The sequence below is a fragment of the Hirsutella rhossiliensis genome (assembly GCF_020360975.1).
Source record: "Hirsutella rhossiliensis strain HR02 chromosome Unknown scaffold00014, whole genome shotgun sequence".
Lineage (NCBI taxonomy): Eukaryota > Fungi > Ascomycota > Sordariomycetes > Hypocreales > Ophiocordycipitaceae > Hirsutella > Hirsutella rhossiliensis.
The window spans coordinates 6,165-26,606 of record NW_025408680.1 but is presented as its reverse complement, the minus strand read 5'-3'; the positions used below and the strand labels follow the sequence as shown (position 1 = coordinate 26,606).

The 20,442-nt window shown below is 55.0% G+C and overlaps 7 protein-coding genes across 7 annotated transcripts; 1 reads left to right on the top strand and 6 right to left on the bottom strand.

Annotated features, from left to right (window-relative positions):
• Window positions 1-3,894: 3,894 nt before the first annotated feature.
• On the bottom strand, window positions 3,895-4,435 carry HRG_09863 (DDE superfamily endonuclease domain-containing protein; the record flags this gene model as incomplete). The annotated part of the gene is made up of 4 exons (XM_044868334.1): window positions 3,895-3,901; window positions 3,963-3,979; window positions 4,029-4,369; window positions 4,423-4,435. The coding sequence occupies 4 exons, from the start codon at window positions 4,433-4,435 to the stop codon at window positions 3,895-3,897; spliced, it is 378 nt and encodes a 125-aa protein (XP_044716331.1).
• Window positions 4,436-5,559: 1,124 nt separating this feature from the next.
• Window positions 5,560-6,233, top strand: HRG_09862 (MYND finger domain-containing protein; the record flags this gene model as incomplete). The annotated part of the gene is made up of 2 exons (XM_044868333.1): window positions 5,560-6,166; window positions 6,229-6,233. The coding sequence occupies 2 exons, from the start codon at window positions 5,560-5,562 to the stop codon at window positions 6,231-6,233; spliced, it is 612 nt and encodes a 203-aa protein (XP_044716330.1).
• A 2,115-nt stretch (window positions 6,234-8,348) lies between these two features.
• Window positions 8,349-9,469, bottom strand: HRG_09861 (PIF1 protein; the record flags this gene model as incomplete). Its single annotated transcript, XM_044868332.1, has 4 exons — window positions 8,349-8,715; window positions 8,768-8,886; window positions 8,940-9,060; window positions 9,153-9,469. 4 exons carry the CDS (start codon window positions 9,467-9,469, stop codon window positions 8,349-8,351), a joined length of 924 nt encoding a protein of 307 aa, XP_044716329.1.
• Window positions 9,470-9,860: 391 nt separating this feature from the next.
• On the bottom strand, window positions 9,861-10,292 carry HRG_09860 (uncharacterized protein; the record flags this gene model as incomplete). Its single annotated transcript, XM_044868331.1, has 1 exon — window positions 9,861-10,292. One exon carries the CDS (start codon window positions 10,290-10,292, stop codon window positions 9,861-9,863), a length of 432 nt encoding a protein of 143 aa, XP_044716328.1.
• Window positions 10,293-10,754: 462 nt separating this feature from the next.
• Window positions 10,755-11,798, bottom strand: HRG_09859 (PIF1 protein; the record flags this gene model as incomplete). Its single annotated transcript, XM_044868330.1, has 1 exon — window positions 10,755-11,798. The coding sequence occupies one exon, from the start codon at window positions 11,796-11,798 to the stop codon at window positions 10,755-10,757; it is 1,044 nt and encodes a 347-aa protein (XP_044716327.1).
• Window positions 11,799-14,584: 2,786 nt separating this feature from the next.
• HRG_09858 (uncharacterized protein) lies at window positions 14,585-17,084 on the bottom strand (the record flags this gene model as incomplete). Its single annotated transcript, XM_044868329.1, has 6 exons — window positions 14,585-14,593; window positions 14,664-15,100; window positions 15,243-15,881; window positions 16,145-16,335; window positions 16,385-16,503; window positions 16,623-17,084. The coding sequence occupies 6 exons, from the start codon at window positions 17,082-17,084 to the stop codon at window positions 14,585-14,587; spliced, it is 1,857 nt and encodes a 618-aa protein (XP_044716326.1).
• Window positions 17,085-17,469: 385 nt separating this feature from the next.
• Window positions 17,470-20,042, bottom strand: HRG_09857 (uncharacterized protein; the record flags this gene model as incomplete). The annotated part of the gene is made up of 5 exons (XM_044868328.1): window positions 17,470-18,052; window positions 18,181-18,687; window positions 18,904-19,286; window positions 19,338-19,698; window positions 19,897-20,042. The coding sequence occupies 5 exons, from the start codon at window positions 20,040-20,042 to the stop codon at window positions 17,470-17,472; spliced, it is 1,980 nt and encodes a 659-aa protein (XP_044716325.1).
• Window positions 20,043-20,442: the final 400 nt, after the last annotated feature.

The following is a 20,442-nucleotide window of genomic DNA, read 5'->3' as shown; positions in this document are numbered from 1 at the left end:
CTGTTACATCCGAGGTTCGGGTACTGTCGTGTGTGTGCTCGGACAAATTGGCGCTCTTTCGGTTGCCAATTATTCTTGAGATAAAGGCGTTCCGGCTCCCGAATTTCTGCGAGCAGCTCGCCTCGCCGTTCTTCAAGTCGCGCCTCATCGGGAGCTTGTATGTAATCCCAAACAAACCGAAGTAGCTCTTCCCTTCGTTCCTTCGTATATTTGCCCGAGTCTAACAATCGCTTCTTGAAGTTCTCTGCGGCATGCCATTCACAGAGCTGCAATATTTGCCCATCTTCACCCTGAGGATCAGCTCGCTTGGGACGCCGCCATCGCGGCAGCGAGCCCTTTGGTTTGATCCCCGAGAACGACTTGAGGTGGTGGGCAATCGTACCAGACCAGTTCTGCCAATTGAGCATTCACAAATTCGAAGGCTTCAGCTGATTCAGATGTTATAAAGGCGAAAGCCAGAGGAAATGTCTTGCCTGTGTTTGTGATTCCCACTATGACAGATAAAGGCAGGTGGAGGCAATTGGTGTTGAACGTCGCATCGGTTTGCATGAGGAATCCGCTGACGAATCTTCTACCCAGGCGGATCTGCTCGGAAGAACAGAAGAACAGGTGCTCGAGTACTCGCGCTGTCCGTCGTCCTTGGTCGTCAAGAAGGTATTTGAAGAAGCAACGAACACGGAAGTCCTCGAACTCCAAACAAGTGAGCAAGACGTCAAGCGCTTCTTGACTGCTGCGTCCCTTCAGACCGGCTCAGGTTGTAGAACTCCTTTGCAGAAAGACAGTTGCCTAAGCCGTGTTGGTCGAGAATCCGGGTTGATTCAGTTGCTGACAGGCCGGCAGTCCGATGCGCGAGGGCCAGATCGACTGCCGCAGCCCGCTCTGGGATACGGGATCTATGGCAGGCGTAGTGGAAGGGATTTTGAAGTGGCGGATGCGTATGGTACGCGTAAGTGAAACCGACCACCCAGCCTTTTCGCTCTTCTATCCCTCCGCGGCCGCTCCGGATAGTTTTGTAGGAGACATAAAGACTATAAGGACACTCCTTGGCCTTGGTGTACGTAAGCTCCTTCTTTCGGTCCCCTCCCTCTGTGACGATGTCCGGCAGCTTTCGAGTATTTCGGGTACCTCTACCGTGATGGATACAATTCACTCGCAGGCGGTCGCGTACCTTGCTGGCAGTGACCAGAGCGAAACCCTGGGTGAATGCATAGTTTTGGAACCAGTGAAGGGCTTCCTCGGGGCTGTTCACTTCGTCACCGGTAACAGGAGCGCGGAGATGCTCTTGCGGTAGGGCTTCTACAGCTTTGTCGAAGCCGGAGCGGACATCATCGGGAGGCTGTCGCGGTACTGGATCTCCATCGCGTTCGCGTTCGCGTCGGACGAGATGCTGGATCTCCATTGAACCTGAACAACGCGATTCTTATTGCGACGCGCACCTAGGAGGGGGCGATGAACGATTATTCCCGTTCAGGTTGTAGTCAAGGCGCGATGGCTTTTAACCCATGCTTAGCGCGATAATCCCTGCAATATGTCTGTCTGAACCTGTCTGTCCGGAGCCATCCCGCCTATACGACATACCTATCCTTTAGGCAATTGCTACACCGGCATGAACAAATGGCTACACCGGCATGACTCTTATACCGGCATGACTTTTACAGCCTCTGATTCGCTCCATTCGTTCCTTGATCCACAGGTACATCCGCGTGAAGGCGGTGAAGCCAAATCTCTTAACAAGGCCCCATCTTCAACTGAGGCGAGCCGCGAGCACTAAAATGAAGTCTAGTTTGCAACACGAAATAATGTCAATTCTAGTCCACCCTTAGGGACAGCTATCTACGTCTCTATTATCTAACTACTATAGAAGGAAGAGCCTCCTCGTCGCTGTTAAGCAGCTCCCACTCACTTCTTCGCCTGCCGCTGCTGGCCAATGCTCGTCCCTATGCTACTAGACGAAGGTGGTCTTGAACTATCAGACTGGTTCTGCCGCTGTCGTTTTCGAGGGCGTGATTGGTAGCTCCGTCGTCGTCGGTTTCTTACCGAGTTAGATCCAAAGCCAGGTTGGGACATAACTAATGCCGAATTGGCGGTCTTGATCGCGATAGGAAAAGTGTCGCACGCACGGAGCAGAACATGGTTAACAGGGCAGTCGATTCGACGATGAAAGAGAGAAAGAGGGGACTACTTCAGTACAAGGAAAGAGCTGGTTTGTGGTGCAGATAGCCTTGAAAACGAGGCTGTGGCGATGTCTGATACAGCTTGTGTTTGAGTGTTGGTCTCAGCAAGGAGTCCGAAACACTACTGCTCCTGCAGTCCTGTGGCTTTGCAAAGTCGGGAACAATTATTCTCAGTAGGCTTCGCAACGAAGGAGTAATTAGCGTGATAGCTGGCTGGCGAAGATGCGTGGCGTCGCAATTTGCAGAGTAAAGCCCGGGGTACAACGGGAGCTGTTGGCAGAATCCAAATGCACTAACAACAAGGGATAGACCAATCAGAGGCCGTAAAAGTCATGCCGGTGTAAGAGTCATGCCGGTGTAGCCATTTGTTCATGCCGGTGTAGCAATTGCCATCCTTTAACCCTAAATTGCCCTTTGCCTTGAGAAGTTGAACACTTTTACTAAATTTAAAACTTCTCATTGGAAACCTAATGCTTGGATTAAGAAAATGTTTGCCAATGCGAGTATCATCAATCGATACATTGTGTGTGTTGCGAAGAACGTCTCTTGGTCGAGTTAGCCAGGTCACCCATGGGCAGCTACGCCAACAAGGAGCTGACAACCGCGTCTAACGAGGAGGCTGAAAGCTCCTATTAAAGACTGGAACGTCTCCAGTCGAGAGGCTGGGGGCCCCCAGCCTGCCTTAACCATATACATATACTACGAGTTTAGGACAGAAAGAGAGGAAGACAGAGACACGAAATACGATGCAACTACCCCATTACTACATCATATGCCTTTTCTGCAAAGTTTCTTTGTGAGTGTGCACCACTGTGCGAAGGGTCTGAAAACGTCCGAGAAAGTAAGAATCCAGGATTACAAAGTCCGAAAACAAAGGGGTACCATGCTTACCCCCTTCTGCTCACCCCTTATGCTCCGCCAAATGAGACAAACCTCACCCAAAATCTGATTTTTGAACTGCTCATATTTCGGCGAACTATGTACATATAAATATAAAAGATACATCATTTGAATGAGAATTGAACACACTAATTGGTTCTTGGTCTTTTTATGACGCGACCCTGTCGCGTGGTGCGCTGCGGAGGCCCAGATACGTTGACCTCAATCACCGAAGCTGTCTCCGTCTCCGACTCCACCACCTCCTCTAACCAGTCGCAATCCACCACAACGGCTTTCTTTGGACTCCCAATTTCGGGGACGGCCTCACCGGCCGCCAAAGCTTCGGCGAGACGCATGAAGCGTCTATTTGGGTTAGGGATCGCTCTTCTCTTTCTTCCTCTCTTCAGCCTGTCCACTTCCTCCTCCAGCCTAGCAATTTTACTACCATGTTCTGCTAGTGTCTGTTCTTGAGTTTCCCAGCCTTTCGCTGTCTTGGCATATCGCCTCCGAGTCGTAGGTGTTCTGTTCTTGCCAAGATCACGAATATGGCGGCTAGAATTACGGGTGTCGTCAGAGTCCAAAAACGGCCTATGTTCCGGGGATGCCGTAACTTTGTCTCCTTGGATCTCAGGATGCCCCAACGCCTTGGAACGCGAGATTGGCCAATTTCCAGTGGTTCTCCAACCGGACAAGATGTTTCTTGTTGTCATTCCCGTTTGACGTGCCGTGGCATACGCACGTATAAAATTGACCTTGTCAACAGGCGTGGAATCCGTCAAAGAAGCCAGTCTGTCAAGCTCCTTCCGGTAGGCTGTCTTTATAGCATTGAAAACAACGTTTTCTAATGGCTGGAGGCTACGAGAACAGTGAGATGGAAGATAACAACAGTAGACATTGTTCAGAAAGCACGTAGCCATCCACTTATTCTGTCGTCAAATCAGCAGGGCCTCATCGCCGTAAAAACAAAGTACGAACCGTTGCATGACTCCCATGTCCATCCAGAATGATAAGCCTGGCCTCAGAGTCGTCGTCAGGTCGCGTCTGAGGCAAATAGACTTCCTCAAGCCATTCGACGGCAATGTGGTTGTCCGTCCATCCATTTGGTGAAGTTATGTAGTTCCAATCCGCAAATTCTCGAAACTCGTCCTTAAACCACTGTGCCTGGAGATCTTTGCCCTTAAATATGATGCCAGGAGTCAAGGCGCGCCCGTCGGCGGTGATGGCCTCTATAAAAGTGGTCCAGCTGCGGGACTGGGGTCCCTTGAGAAGAGTCTTCCGTTTAGGGTCCAAACTTCCAACCACCAGACTGTCCAGACCTAGCAAAGAAATTGTATTAGCTTATATCGCCTATGGAGAGTTGATTGCATACCAAAACCCGACATAATCCCCCCTTCATCAACATTCACGGTGTTCTCCGGCTTGATCCACCCGTACTCCTTCTCCTGACGTCAAAGTACCAGTGCACTGCTTTGGGAGTAAATGAGTCGAATCTGTTGGCTTCCTGACGCCTACCGACCTTGCTTCTAAGTTCTGGATGGCGTTGAATGAACTTTTCTACCCAATGACGTCCCAATCTTGAGTCGCAGCCTTGCTGTTTCAGAACGGCAACAACGCAGGCGCGGATTTGACTCTGGGACGGAGCGTAACCCAGAGATTCTTGGCGAAGAGTCCATGCAACCAAGTTGGCCTCCTGGTCTCTGGATAGGAGTTTTCCAGGTTGTTCCTGGTCGGTTAATGCCGACTGACCTCGCATTCTGCTGGAAATAGTACTCTGGGGTATCCCCCATTTCTGAGAAGCCTGGCGCTGCGACAGACCGTTATCAGTGACATCGAGGATTGCCTCAGCCATCACGTTCTCTGTATAGATGGAACGAGGCCTTTTTGGAGCCATTTGTGACAGGTGGTGGAGGATGAGCAAGAGTGGAAAGCAAAGGAGGCAGGAGGAGATTAGGGGTCGAAATTGCCATTTCGCGATGCCGGGTGTCACGAGTCACGACACCTATGGTCATCAGCTGACTTCACAAAATGTAAGTTCAGTCATTTCTATACCCGTTACAGGTGACTGTTTGTCAAAAGGTTTAAAATTGAGTAGATTCTGTATAAGTGAAGTTGGTCCAATTTGTATGGAGCGGCAACATTTTTGCGGAGCATAAGGGGTGAGCAGAAGGGGTAAGCATGGGTAGTTATCCGTACAACACATTTTGCTGAACGTACAACAAAATGTGGCGCAGATCGCGGGGCAGCGCCGATACCGCATTTTGTGTGCACAGGAGACCGGCCCTTCCAGGGTCCGCCAATGCCTTGAGGAACGGGACGAGAGTTGGGCATAGCCGAGCGCGAGCATTCGGGTTGTTTTTATAAAAACAAGTCTGTTGGAGAAGAGAGGTGGTAGTGCGGCTGCTTGGACCCGCTACAGCACCTTACCTGTTCACAAATGAGCTTCAAATTGATTCAGCCTCTTCACACAAGCAACCTTCAACGAATTGGTCATCGGAATTAGGTCATCATGGCCCTTGAGTGCAATAGCTGCAAGAAGTCGCCGCCTGAAGTTGCCCTCCTCAAGAGGTGCGCGAAATGTTCCACCACGCCGTACTGCTCCAGGGATTGCCAGAAGGCAGACTGGAAGGTCCATAAGAAGGTTTGTGGCAAACAGGCCGACGCCACGACATCGTTCCAAGATGGGCCTACAACGGGAAATTCATCGCCTCCGAAGGGGTTGGAACAGGGCGTCATCCGCCCCTTCACGCGTCTTGAAAATCGCACTTGGCTGCATGATCGATCGGAAAGAGATGTCTACGGGCTGCTGATCGACGCCTACCGACTGCGCGTTGAGGACATGTACAACATTGAAGGCGAAGCAGACGCGGATAGCATATATGGTGGTGCCGCCAACGGGTTGCGTGGCTTCAAGCGTTTCCTGGAGCGCGTCGAGCGTTGTCCCGGTATACTGCCGCCGTGGTGGGATGCAAAGAAGAAAGAGTGTGAGACACTCGGTATGACCCCATCGCAATGGCACGACCTACGAAGCGCGGTGGAAAAGAGCGACATCATCGAGCAATATGGGGATTCCCGATTCCCGATGCAGCTTCGGATGTTTGCCGAGTCCGTGTACGGTCGAGCTCCGAGCGGGACAAGTGGGACGGCGATGAGTCAAATGATGGTCGCGATGGAGCAGGGTAAAGCAGAGGATGGAGTCGCATATGATGGACATGTCAGCAGCCATGCTTGGTCGGCGGTGAAGGGATACGCTTGGTTAGTCGACAGCACCGCAGATCGAGTAGAAGCTGGCCGATCGTGGCTACGACGTACGAAAGGGTCAAACTATCGGGATGGTTAGTATACTGCCACTACTTTTCGAAACCTTGGCCCTCGTATAACCGTCTCGTTTCCGCGGCCAAGTTCTTGAGTCTCTGCATTCCATCAAGTATGGCCTGATCCAGCCCATTGCCAATGAAATCATGGTACCTCACGGGACCAAGAAGCTTGATGCCCCGAAGCGAGGTGCACCTGGACAGTTGCACATAGAGGCTCGTAAAATCGCACTTGGAGGGTTCACCATTGGTCACACGATTTCCACGCAGCTCCAACAGTACCTCCACGAAGGTTTTACCCTGGGCTTTGTAATCAGTGAGAACGAACGCCGGTACGACGGGCAATCCACGTCGCGTGCATCTTGCCGACAAGAATTTGAAGTGAGAGTTAGTCGAATCAAGTGTATGTGACATGGGGCGGATGAGAACCGTCCCCACCGGGAGGAGGGTATCGCCAAGGCTTTCGTCTCCTCGGACTGCAGAAGAATACCGAGCGGCGGCCCGAAGTGGATGGTCACGTCATCCGCCAAGTGGTATCCTGGGTGATTGGGATCGAGTATTACGTCCACGGCAGTAAAGTCCGCCCCATTCACCACTTTCAAACCCGTGTAGATGTTTTTGTTCACAACCACAGGCATGCCCTGAGCGTAGAAGAAGACGCCGGGGACTTTGCAGGCAGAGTCGTCACCTTGTCCTATGGTTCGCGCTACGATGTTTGGAGAAAGCGTGCCGTTGCGCCAGGTGTGAGTCGAGACAAAGATACGGATATGCTGCCTGTTGAAGCGCGCCCAGCCCACGACGGCTTCCATGTTGAGGGCCCAGTGGTGCGGTTCAGCGGCGTTATAGCACGCAAACCGTCATGGAAGGTGATTTGGGAGCGTCCTACAATGTTGGCATTGAGCAAGCTCAGATCTTGCTGGGTCTGCCGGCCGTTACGGACTCGATCCAGGAGTGCGCGGAGTTGGGGATCGTTGCGTGCGCGGACTTGGTCTTCGAGGAGCACAACGGTTTTGAACATGTACCACAATCTGCAGCCGCTGTGGTGAGAGATGGTGGCTTGTCGCAGGGGGGTCTGTGTTCGGTCCGGCGGTCTGTTGATCAGGAGGCTTGTTTCCCGCACGGGGGCGAACTGGTAGAAGTCTCCCATCAGTAGAACGACAGGCATCCCACCAAACGGCTCGTCCGGACAGTCACGGAGTGCCTGCAGGTGACGACTGACGTTGTGCAGAGTGGCTCCTCCCAGCATACTGACCTCGTCAATCACGAGTACCAGCTTCAGTTTCCATATCCATTTCTTCGCCTCCGAGAAGGGGAGGCGGTTTGTTTGGATCGCGATGGGAATCTAACCCACAGGCCGAGTGGATCGTCGTGCCGCCAATCTGGGCCGCCGAACTGCCTGATGTGCCGGTTATCTGCAGAAGATGTGGCTGGTCTCTCGCCGCGAACACGCCCTTCAGGGCATCGATAATCCTTGACTTTCCCGTGCCTCCCGGCCCGCCGGTATATTGAAGATGCTGACCAGCTGAGTCCGGATCGGCAGTATACTTGTCCAGAAATACGCAAACGAGTTGAAGGGCCATGGTCTGTAGATAGTTCAGTGTAAAGCTAGCGGCGGTGGTGCGTCCCATCTCCACGAAGCTAGTGACCGGACTGACGTCGACAAGCATCCGAGGGCCTTGTTCATCGAGGTCACTACCCGGGAGCGCAGCGGCGGACTCCATATCGCCGTAACGAGCTAGGGTATCGTCAATGTCGGTGCCATTCGCGGACAGTACGGTGCGCTGAGAACCAGCCTCGATATCATCCAGCATCCGAAGATGCAATAGTCGTTGGGCTTTGGCCGCTGCTTGGACATCGTCTCGAGAGATTGGAAATTGGCACAAGGCGTCACCTTGATCATGGGGTATATTCCGGTATAGATCGTCCTGACGTAGCACAAAAGGCTGTTCTTCTTCAGCCGGGTTCTCTTCGCACAGGTCGCGTATTAAACCTCCAAGGACGGGGGAGTCTTTCGTGGCGTCTGTATCTTGCACGGCATTTCGCAAAATCTGAGTAGAGCTCTGTAGGCCTGACGATGGGCCATCGCTGGAGGCTCCTCTTCGTAGCGGCCATCGTCAAGTGGGTACTCGACGTCAATTGTGTCGTCACCCTCCGATCGAGTGGCCCAGAGCTTCGCGTCTTTACGCGCGTCCTCGGCAGACTTTCTCAAAAGACAAATGTTGGAGACGTAGAAACGGAGGCGGGGACAAAGCCGCGCTCGATGCGTCGTCCATATGTCGGTTATATCGCCTTGGCTCTCAGAAATGAAGTTTTCCCAAGGGACGAATAACGCCAAATGTAGGACAGAATTTCTGCACAGGCCGTCAGACGGAGCCAAAACGGTGCCGGGGGGTTAGAGAGTACCGCTTAATATACACTGGGTGATCGTCGTCATGGTCGTCGCTGATGTATCCTTGGAAGATCGGGACGGCGTACTGGTCGGGCCGTCGAAGCTTTTGCATCCAGCCGTCACAGTCGGAATCCTGCCCATCGAGAAAATGTGAGATTCATCTTCACTCCGACCCTTTCGACGCACCAAATGAATCATCGACATGTAGTCATACAGGCATAAGTCCCGTAGAACATGGCCCCGGTAGGCGTACGCATCTAAGCATAGAAGCGTTCGCCCTCCTTGCCTCAGAGGATGGTCTCCGGGGCTGTTCAGCGTCCGTCAGCTCGCCGGCCTGGTGGCGGAGATGCCCATAGCCGAAAGATTGTCCAGTAGAGGGCCGTCAAGTTCAGGAACGACCAATGCGGCACGTTGGTAAAGTCGGTGTCATATCCAAGGAGGTGGTAACAGACCTCGACGGCCGAGAGTTGTCGCTCGGAGAAGATCCGATTTGCCGTTCTCATCAGGAACTGACGGCTCTTGTTTAAAACTGCCTGCTGCCTGTCGTCGGGCAGGGTGGGACCTGGCGCGCGACACCTCGCACCACCGGCTTCGCGGAGTTGGCGGGCAACCTCGGTGGCGAGAGCAATGCGCTTCCACATCGGCGTATCCAGTTTGGTGGCGTAGTTCGTGATGTAGTACACCATGGCCAGGCCCTTGGTTTTGGTCAAGATCATCGAGACGTCGTGATTATGACGAAGGCCGACCGCCAACGACTTGTTGTACCGGTTGACGAGTGGATGGTTGCGCCGGATCTGAAGCAAGCCATCCTCTGTGAAGCCTGTCTCCTCGAAGATCTTCCACGGTGCCTTGAAGCGGCAGGCTGTCCGTCTCTGTGGATCTGCACCCTGTTCGACGACCCCTTTAGAGAATACTTAAGGCAGGTGTATGTGGGAGTGCACTTGGCAACAGTACGCGATGAAATTGGATTCGTCTTCAAAGGCCGAAGTGAGAGCCAGGTGCTCCTCATGACCTCCTCCACGGGTTCGATGGGCTTCCTCTATTGTCGCACGGCTTTTCCGGCATCTTCATCTAGGCACTCATGAAAGACGGAGTCTATGTATCGGATCACCTGGGCACGATACGATTCTTCCGCGGATTGGCCATGTCGTCCATCAGGTTCGGTAACCGCATGTTGCCGTCCAGCCAGAGGAGTCCATGCAAGTGGAGGCTGCCTCGCTCGTTCGTTTCCACCGTGGCGTAGTAGTGGCTGATCTTCCCGAAGATCGATTCCTGGCCTGTGTTCACGTATTTGTCAAAGAATAGAGATATTTCTCGGTGGAAGAAGATGGCCGAGCTGACCGGATCCATGGTGCTGAGGGCGATTCTGTCGTACCTTTCACGGAGATCGGCCAAAAGCTCCTTTGCAGACTCATAATCATGGAGCCTATGAATGGCAAGCTTCATCTTTACCGGATTATTTATGTCGTTGGGACTGATGGTAATCCAGATTGCAGGCATACCGGCCCAAATGTCCAGAGCTTGGATCTTCCTCCGCATAAGCAGACGGGATTCGTTGGAGAGCGGCTGTGCATGACCAAAATCGACAGCTCGCGGAGCAAGAGCGATATGTCGGGGTCCGACGTAGTCCTTGTCTCCGCATCTCCGCCTCGGCCCTCTTCAGTCGGTCCTCGGTCAAGTTCGCATAGGCCTGCTCAAACCTGTTGAAGGAATCTTTAGCGACACGAACCATGCTGATGCGGCGGTTGGGGGGGCGGAGGAGGTGTTGAATACTAAGAAACAAAAGACAGGATGGGTGGCGAACCGGCCTCCATGCCGTTGCAATACGTATTTGGCCCAGTAATTAAGCGAGTGATTCGGACGACGGTCGGCAGGGCCGCCTTGTCGTCTGTGACTCGAGTCGCACTTCGATTTCAGGCCGCCCCTTCCCACGGGAAAAGCTTCGGAAATGTTCGAGGAAGAAATCTTCGTGCAGGTTGTCTGCAAAATCCGCACCACGCTCTACTCGGACAAACGGCTGGTCTCCGTAGTTTGGACCTGCATAACGCACAGCACAGAGTTGCCATGTCGATCCGGATTGGCGTTGACGATGTCGGCCAGAAACGACAGTTTATCGGACTCGGCGAAGGCAGCCGGACCATCGAGAGGAAACATGCCGGATGTAGACGTCTCACAGACAGTGTCCACTTCCTGGCCGATGGCAGCCGAGTCGGGGACAAGAGTCACCGGCTCACCAGGAGAGGGTTGAGTCTGCTCGGTCGACAGAGTACAGTTCAAATCGCAAGATTCGGCGATGAAAGTAGGATCGATCGAGTTCACCAGTTCATCGATGCTTCTAAAGCTGTTTTCCTGCAAGCCTCGATCGGTGTCCGGGACTATGTGGTCCGTTTGTGTCTTCTCAACAGTCGACGGTTCCTCTCTTCGCATGCGGTCCATGATGACGGTCGGAACAGTGGAGCCGTCGGCATACCGCCAGCCGTCCATCTCTGCTTGGTTGATTGCGATACCCTCATAAAGCGGGTTGTTCCTTTGTAGCCATGCCAAGGCAGCTGCCACTCGAGATTTGCGCACCTGAAGCAGGTTTCTGACGTCTGCGGAGCCAGGCTTAGCCGAACCGCTCCAAGAGACGTGAATGTTCTCGATGGCCTGCAGCAAGGGATGAGGAAGAACCGTGGCCACGAGATCGTCCACTTTGTTCGGAAAGACGACAATATGTCCTTTCACGTGCTTGCGGTAACTGATTCCCGAACGGGTCTTGTTGTCGACGGTGAACTTAGTGATATAGCCAAAAGGTGCATGCAGGGCAATGAGTCTCTCTTCGACGGGAGAGAGGTCATCAAGCTCTTCGGGGTACCGGTGCTCACAACCGATGGCCATGTTGTTGACCGAGCAGGCCTTAGGCAGCCGCCCACTGTCGAAGCTGGCGCGACACTCGCGGCACACGTCAACTCCGGCGCCCTCGTGCGACGGAAGGCACGCATCACACTCCTGGAGAGCCATGGCCGTCTGTAGCAGCAAGGGTGACAGACGACCCCTCCACTGCATGGTGGTGAGTTCGCAAGGCGATGTCTTCCTGTAGCAGAAGACGCAGTGGGAGACCGGCAACGTCCTCTCGTCCGTAAACGCTTGGTAGAAAGACTTGGAGGCCTCAACCTGAAGGGCAAGTGGAACTTCGTGGCACCAGGATCGCGTTGATGACGCAAGCTCCTTGACGCGGAAACAGGCGTCATAGTGATGTAGAGTGGACTCGACAGAGTCCCGCCGGAGTTGAACGGTTTCTCGCATCGGCCGGGGCCTTTTTGGGGGGCGCCTTGGCTGCGTGGGCGGTGGAGTGGGAAGTGCTTGCTCTTCTCTAGGTCGTTTTGGTGATGGAGTGGCTGGCGGCTGCGTGTGCGGCATATTGGTATTGAGCTTCACGGCGGCGGGTTTGGTCTTCGGCGCGCCGGCGATCCATATCGTGCAAGACACGGAGGATCTCGTCATGGGGAACTCTGACAGTCTGTGACCGGCGCTGATAGGACCGGCGCGATTCAAGATCCCTTAAGGTGCGGCGAACCTCTTCGGGTGAGACCGTGGCTGGGTGTTCTCGCGGCATGGTGCAAGGGGATGGTTCCGAACGAGTGCATGGAAGAAGGAAAGAAACAGTCTATTACTGGCACCTGGGAGCAAGACGGCGACCACGACATGTGATCGAGAAACTCAGCAAAGGTTTCGAATGCTCATGGACGGGGTAGTCTGCCGAAGCTCAGAGGTGCTTGCGTGAAGGATAGATGGGCAGACGGAGACGTCGGGTTCATGGCTCCGCTATCGCAGGGGATGGCGGCGGTTACGAAGTGAGGGGCTTAGGGTTAGAAGCATCCCGCAAAACGGGAGGGCCAATCATGTGTTGTACGGTTCTTGGCGGAGTGGATGGCGTCCTTGCCCATACGACAAGGGCCCCATGACGTCGATTTCTGGGGTAGACCGTCTCCCAGCACAGGATCCGTATCCAAATGGACAATCGGGGGCCGGGCTGACCATGGTCGAAGTAGGGCTCCGCCCGGGTAGCGGGGCTGGCAGCGGGCCGGCGGGGCCGGAGCCGGAGCGGTCAACGCGGGCGGTGGAGGCGAGAACGGAAAAGAGGAGAGTTGTTGTGTGGCTCGGGAAAGGCATGAAGCCGAGTGGAAGGTGGCGGTGAAGGCTGGCGCAGCTCGCACGGGGCGCTAAGTGGCCCGAGCTACGGAGGGCGGAAGAAGGATCCTTTCGTCTCTTCGTTCCTCAAGGCACAAGGCACGGGGCGCTAAGTGGCCCAAGCTGACGGAGGTGGCGGAAGAAGGATCCTTTCGTCTCTTCGTTCCTCAAGGCACCTCAGCAGGACAGGAGACCGGCCCTTTCAGGGTCCGCCAATGCCTTGAGGAACGGGACTGAATTTGGTTCCACACTGGCAGGTCTGCTGAGACGATGAGGCTTGCTCCCGGTAGTGTGGCTGCTTGGACGCCATTTTACCCCGCCACAACAAGGTGGGTTAAGGGCGGGCGGGTAAGAACGCGGAGGTAACTTGTAAGGGCCATCATCTCGAAGGGCAAAGGAGTCTGAACTGTTCGCGAATCATGCAGTAAAGTGTAACAGTTTGTTAAGAATCGACTCAATGCCTCCGATTGATTACTCAAAGTGGGACAACATCGACACCGATTCGGAGCCAGAGGCATCGCCCCAGCAAGCGCCAGCAGCAAACCCACCCGCCGCCCACGCATGCCTCGCCGCCGATGGGTACATCAGGTTTGAGGGAAACGCACAGCAAGTCGGGGCATGTCGAAGCTGTCATTGTCCGATGTGAGGCCGAGAAACGCAAGTTTCCCTTTGGTCTGCCACTACAATCCCTGCGAATCATGTCGTGTTTCGCAGTCGGTGCCGTCCGTCCCAGGGCTCATCGAGGTCCCGCTGGTCCTGGATCGGACGGGGACTCAGTCCGTCAACGAGGCAGACCTCGACAACCAGATTGCTACGTACCTCAATATTGATGCCAACTCCGGGTTTGCACCTCCAGACTGGCAGTCACGTTGGCACCGTCGTGGTCGCGCGCAAGGACAGGAAGCCATTTTATCCGCAGCATCTCGAAGGAGTGTGGATGTTCTGCGACCATATCCTGGACCTGTTCGGGAAGGAGACGGGCCGCCGAGGTGGCTTTACAGCCGCCAGGCGTTCGAGGAATGGTGGGTAAATTATTGTGAGGAGCAAAAGCGCTTACGTCCAGGGAAGGGAGGGGAGCGAGATCCGGACGACTGGCGTGCGGTCCGGTCACCTTATGAAGTGTAGGACGTCTACGTGCCGCGTTACGACGTGCGAAAGGTCAAACTATAAGGATGGTTAGTATACTAGCACTACTTTTCGAAACCTTGGTCCTTGTATAACCGTCTCGTTTCCGCGGCCAAGTTCTTGAGTCTCTGCATTCCATCAAGAATGGCCTGATCGAGCCCATTGCCAATGAAGTCATGGTGTCTCACGGGATTAGAAGCTTGATGCCCGAAGCGAGGTGCACCTGGATAGTTGCACATAGAGGCTCGTAAAATCGCACTTGGAGGGTTCACCATTGGTCACACGATTTCCACGCAGCTCCAACAGTACTTCGACGAATGTTTTACCCTGGGCTTTGTAATCAGTGAGAACGAACGCTGGTACAGCGGGCAGTCCACGTCGCGTGCATCTTGCGGATAAGAACTTGAAGTGAGAGTTAGTCGAATCAAGTATGCGACATGGGCCGGATAAGTACTGTCCCCACCGGGAGGGACGGTATCGCCAAGGTCTTCGTCTCTCGGACTGCAGAAGAACGAGCGGCGGCCCGAAGTGGATGGTCACGTCATCTGCCAAGCAGTATCCCGGGTGATTGGGATCGATTATCACGTCCACGGCAGTAAAGTCAGCCCCATTCACCACCTTCAGGCCAGTGTAGATGTTCTTGTTCACAACCACGGGCATGCCCTGGGCGTAGAAGAAGACGCCGGGGACTTTGCAGGCAGAGTCGTCGCCTTGTCCGATGGTTCGCGCTATGAGGTTTGGAGACAGCGTGCCGTTGCGCCAGGTGTGAGTCGAGACAAAGATACGGATGTGCCGCTTGTTGAAGCGCGCCCAGCCCACAACAGCTTCCATGTTGAGGGCCCACCGGGTGCGGTTCAGCGGCGTTATAGCGCGCAAACCATCGTGGAAGGTGATTTGCGAGCGTCCTACAATGTTGGCATTGAGCAAGCTCAGATCTTCATGGGTCTGGCGCCCGTTACGAACTCGATCCAGGAGTGCACGGAGCTGGGGATCGTTGCGTGCGCGGACTTGGTCTTCGAGGAGCACCACGGTTTTGAACAGATGCAGGTAGGCTTGTCTCCCGCACGGGGGCGAACTGGTAGAAGTCTCCCATCAGTAGAACGACGGGCATCCCGCCAAACGGTTCGTCCGGACAGTCACGGAGTGCCTGCAGGTAATGACTGACGTTGTGCAGAGTGGCTCCTCCCAGCATACTGACCTCGTCAATGACGAGCACCAGCTTCTGTTTCCAGATCCACTTCTTCGCCTCCGAGAAGGGGGGAGGCGGTTTGTTTGGATCGCGATGGGAATCTAACCCACAGGCCGAGTGGATGGTCGTGCCGCCAATCTGGGCCGCCGAACTGCCCGACGTGCCGGTTATCTGCAGAAGATGCGGCTGGTTCTCGCCGCGAACACGTCCTTCAGGGCATCGATAATCCTCGACTTTCCCGTGCCACCCGCCCGCCGGTGTATTGAAGATGCTGACCGCTGAGTCCGGATTGGCAGTATACTTGTCCAGAAACAGGCAAACGAGTTGAAGGGCCATGGTCTGTAGATAGTTCAGTGTAAAGCTGGCCGCGGCGGTGTGTCCCATCTCCGCGAAGCTAGTTGCCGGACTGACGTCGACAAGCATCCGAGGGCCTCGTTCATTGAGGTCGCTGCCCGGGAGCCCAGCAGGGGACTCCGTATCGCCGTAGCGAGCTAGCGTATCGTCGATGTCGGCGCCATCCGCGGAAAGCATGGTCCCTGGGAACCACCTCATGTCGTCTAGCATCCGAAGATGCAATAGTTGTTGGGCCTTGGCCGCTGCCTGGACATCGTCTCGAGATATGGGGAGTTGACACAAGGCGTCACCTTGATCATGGGGCATATTCCGGTACAGATCCTCTTGACGTTGGACAAAAGGTTGCTCTTCTCCAGCCGGGTTCTCTTCGCACAGATCGTGTATTAAACCTCAAGGACGGGGAGTCTTTGTGGCGTCCGTGTCCTGCACGGCATTTCGCAAAATCTGGAGTAGAGCTCTGTAGGCATGACGATGAGCCATCGCTGGAGGCTCTTCGTATCGGCCATCGTCAAGCGGGTACTCAACGTCAATTGTGTCGTCGCCTGCGACCGACTGGCCCAGAGCTTCGCGTCCTTACGCGCGTCTTCGGCAGACTTTCTCAAAAGACAAATGTTAGAGACGTAGAAACGGAGGCGGGGACAAAGGCCCGCTCGATGCGTCGTCCATATGTCGGTTATATCGCCTAGGCTCTCAGAAATGAAGTTTTCCCAAGGGACGAATAACGCCAAATGTAGGACAGGGTTTCTACAGAGTGTCAGACGGAGCCAAAACGGTGCCGGGGGTTAGAGCGTACCGCTTAATATAGACTGGGTGATCGTCCTCGTGGTCGTCGCTGATGTATCCTTGGAAGATCGGGACGGCGTACTGGTCGGGCCGTCGAAGCTTTTGCATCCAGCCTTCACAGTCTGAATCCTGGCCATCGAGAAAAATGAGAGTCATCTTCACTCCGACCATTTCGACGCACCAAGTGAATCATTGACATGTAGTCATACAGGCATAAGTCTTGTAGAACATGACCGCGGTAGGCGTACGCCTCCAGGCATAATAGGGTTCGCCCTCCTTGCCTCAGAGGATTGTCTCTGGGGCTGTTCGGCGTCCGTGAGCTCGCCGGCCTGATGGCGGAGATGCGCCCATAGCCGAAAGATTGTCCAGCAGGCCGTCAAGTTCAAGAAGGACCAATGCGGCACGTTGGTAAAGTCGGTGTCATATCCAAGGAGGTGGTAACAAACCTCGACAGCCGAGAGTTGTCGCTCGGAGAAGATGCGATTTGCCGTTCTCATCAGGAATTGACGGCTTTCGTTCAATACCGCCTGCCTGCCGCCGTCGGGCAGGGCGGGACCTGGCGCGCGAGACGTCGGACGACCGGCCTCGCGAAGTTGGCGGGCAACCTCGGTGGCGAGAGCAATGCGCTTCCACATCGGCGTATCCAGTTTGGTGGCGTAGTTCGTGATGTAGTACACCATGGCCAGGCCCTTGGTCTTGGTCAAGATCATCGAGACGTCGTGATTGTGGCGAAGGCCGACCGCCAACGACTTGTTGTACCGGTTGACGAGTGGATGGTTGCGCTGAATCTGAAGCAAGCCATCCTCTGTGAACCCTGTCTCCTCGACGATTTTCCACGGTGCCTTGAAGCGGCAGGCTGTCCGTCTCTGTTGATCTGCCCCCCGGTCGATGACCCCTTCAGAGAATACTTGAGGCAGGTGTGTGTGGGAGTGCACCAACAGTATGCGATGAAATTGATTCGTCTTCAAAGGCCGCAGTGAGCCGAGGTGCTAGTCATGACCTCCTCCACGGGATCGATGGGCTTCCTCTGCTGTCGCACGGCTTTTCCGGCATCTTCATCTAGACACTCATGAAAGACGGAGTCTGCGTATCGGATCACCTGGGCACGATATGATTCTTCCCGGGATTGGCCATGTCGTCTATCAGGTTCGGTAACCGCATGTTGCCGTCCAGCCAGAGGAGTCCATGCAAGTGGAGGCTGCCTCGCTCGTTCGTTTCGGTGGCGTAGTAGTGGCTGATCTTCCCGAAGATCGATTCCCGGCCTGTATTCACATACTTTTCAAAGAATAGGATATTTCTCGGTGGAAGAAGATGGCCGAGCTGGATCCATGGTGCCAGGGCGATCCTGTCGTACTTTTCACGGAGATCGGCCAAAAGCTCCTTCGCAGACTCATAATCGTGGAGCCTATGAATGGCAAGCTTCATCTTTACCGGGTTATTGATGTCGTTGGGACTGATGGTAATCCAGATTGCAGGCATACCGGCGCGGATGTCCAGAGCTTGTATCTTCCTCCGCATAAGCAAACGGGATTCGTTCGAGAGCGGCTGCATGGCCAAAGATCGACAGCTCGCGAAGCAAGAGCGATATGTCGGGGTCCGACGTAGTCCTCGTCTCCGCATCTCCGCCTCGGCCCTCTTCAGTCGGTCCTCGGTCAAGTTCGCATAGGCCTGCTCAAGTCTGTGGAAGGAATCTTTAGCGACACGGACCATGCTGATGCGGCGGTTGGAGGAGCGAAGGAGGGTGTTGAATACTAAGAAACAAAAGACAGGATGGGTGGCGAATCGGCCACCATGCCGTTGCAATACGTATCTGGCCCAGTATTGAAGAGAGTGATTCGGACGACGGTCGGCAGCGTCGCTTTGTCGGCCATGACTCGAGTCGCCCTTCGATTTCGGGCCGCCCTTCCCACGGGAAAAGCTTCGGAAATGTTCGAGGGAAGAAATCTTCGCAGGTTGTCTGCAAAATCCGCACCACGCTCTACTCGGACAAACGGCTGGTCTCCTGTAGTTCGGACCTGCATAACGCATGGCACAGAGGTACCCTGTTGGTCCGGATTGGCGTTGACGATGTCGGCCAGAAACGACAGTTTATCGGTCTCGGCGAAGGCAGCCGGACCCAGGAAACATGCGGACGTAGACGTCTCGTAGACAGGATCAACTTCCTGGCCGATGGCGGCCGAGTCGGGGACAAGAGTCGCCGGCTCACCAGGGGAAGGTTGAGTCTGCTCAGTCGACAGAGCACAGTCCAAATCGCAAGATTCGGCGATGAAGATAGGATCGATGGAGTTTACGAGTTCATCGATGCTTGTAAAGCTGTTTTCCGCCAAGCCTCGATCAGTGTTCGGGACTATATGGTCCGTTTGTGTCCTCTCAACGGTCGACGGTTCCTCTCTTTGCATGCGGTCCATGATGACGGTCGGACCCATCGGCATACTGCCAGCCGTCCATCTCTGCTTGGTTGATTGAGATATTCTCGTAAAGCGGGTTGTTCCTCTGGAGCCATGCCAGGGCTGCTCGAGATTTGCGCACCGAAGCAGGTGTCCGACGTCTGCGGAGCCAGGCTTAGCCGAGCCGCTCCAAGAGACGTGGATATTCTCAATGGCTTGCAAGGGATGGGGAAGAACGGTGGCAACAAGATCGTCCACCTTGTTCGGAAAGACGACAATATGTCCTTTCACGTGCTTGCGGTAGCTGATTCCCGAACGGGTCTTGTTGTCCACTGTGAACTTGGTGATATAGCCAAAAGGCGCATGTAGGGCAATGAGCTTCTCTTCGACGGGAGAGAGGTCATCAAGCTCGTCGGGGTACCGATGCTCACAACCGATGGCCATGTTGTTGACAGAGCAGGCCTTGGGCAGCCGTCCACTGTCGAAGCTGACGCGACACTCGCGGCACACGTCAGCTCCGGCGCCCTGGTGTGACGGAAGGCACGCACCACACTCTTGATGGTCCTGGTCGCCCACATCATGGAGGGCGACAAGCGATCCCTCCACTGCATGGTGGCGAGTTCGCAAGGCGGTGTCTTCCTGCAGCAGAAGACGCAGGGACACCGGCAACGTCCGTTCCTCGGTAAACGCTTGGTAGAAAGATTTAGCAGCTTCTACCTGGAGGGCAACTGGAACTTCGTTGCACCAGGATCTTGTCGATGATGCCTGCTCTTTAGAGCGGAAACAGGCGTCATAGTGATGTAGCGTAGACTTGACGGAGTCTCGTTGAGCTGAACGGTTTCTCGCGTAGGCCCGGGCCTGGGGAAGCGCCCCGCCCGTGTGAGCGATGAAGGGCGAAGTTCCGCACTGGATCGACTCGGTGATGAGAGGCCGGCGTCTGCGTGTCTTTTGAGGAGCGCCTTGGCTGCGTGGGGGTGGAGTGGGAGGTGTCTCTCTGTGTCGTTTCGGTGATGGAGCGGCCGGCGGCTGCGTGTGTCTTTGAAGGAGCGCCTTAGCTGCGTGGGAGGTGGAGGGGGTGATTGCCTCTCAGGTCGTCTCGGTGATGCAGTCGCTGGCAGCTGCGTGTGACTTGTACGGAGTTTTGGCTGCGTTGGGGGTGGAGAGGAGGCGCTTGCTCTTCTCGGTCGTCTCGGGGATGGGTTGTTCGGCTGTTGCGTGTGCGCGGTATATTGGAATTGAGCTCACGGCGGCGGGTCGTTCTTCGGCGCGCTGGCGGTCCATATCGTGCAAGACGCGGAGGATCCGTCGTGGGAACCCTAATAAGCGGTGAAGGTCGTTGACAGGAACGGCGCTGGGATCTCTGCGATTCAAGATCACCCAAAGTGCGGCGAACTTCGGCGAGACCGTGACGGGGTGTTCTTGGCATGGTGCACGGTGATGGCTGTAAGGTGAGTTGGCCCGGGAGTGGGACCGAGCAGGAGTGGACGGGAACGGGACGAACGGCAGCAGGAACAGGAAGTTGGTGGGGAAAGAAACAGGTGGCGGTGAAGAGTGGCTGGTGGGCACGGACGGCATGCGTCCGTGCGGCGGGAGGAGAGGAGGTGTGGCGAAGGGCGCGGAAGAAGGATCCTTTCGTCTCTTCGTTCCTCAAGGCACACAGGAAGTTGGTGGGGAAAGAAAC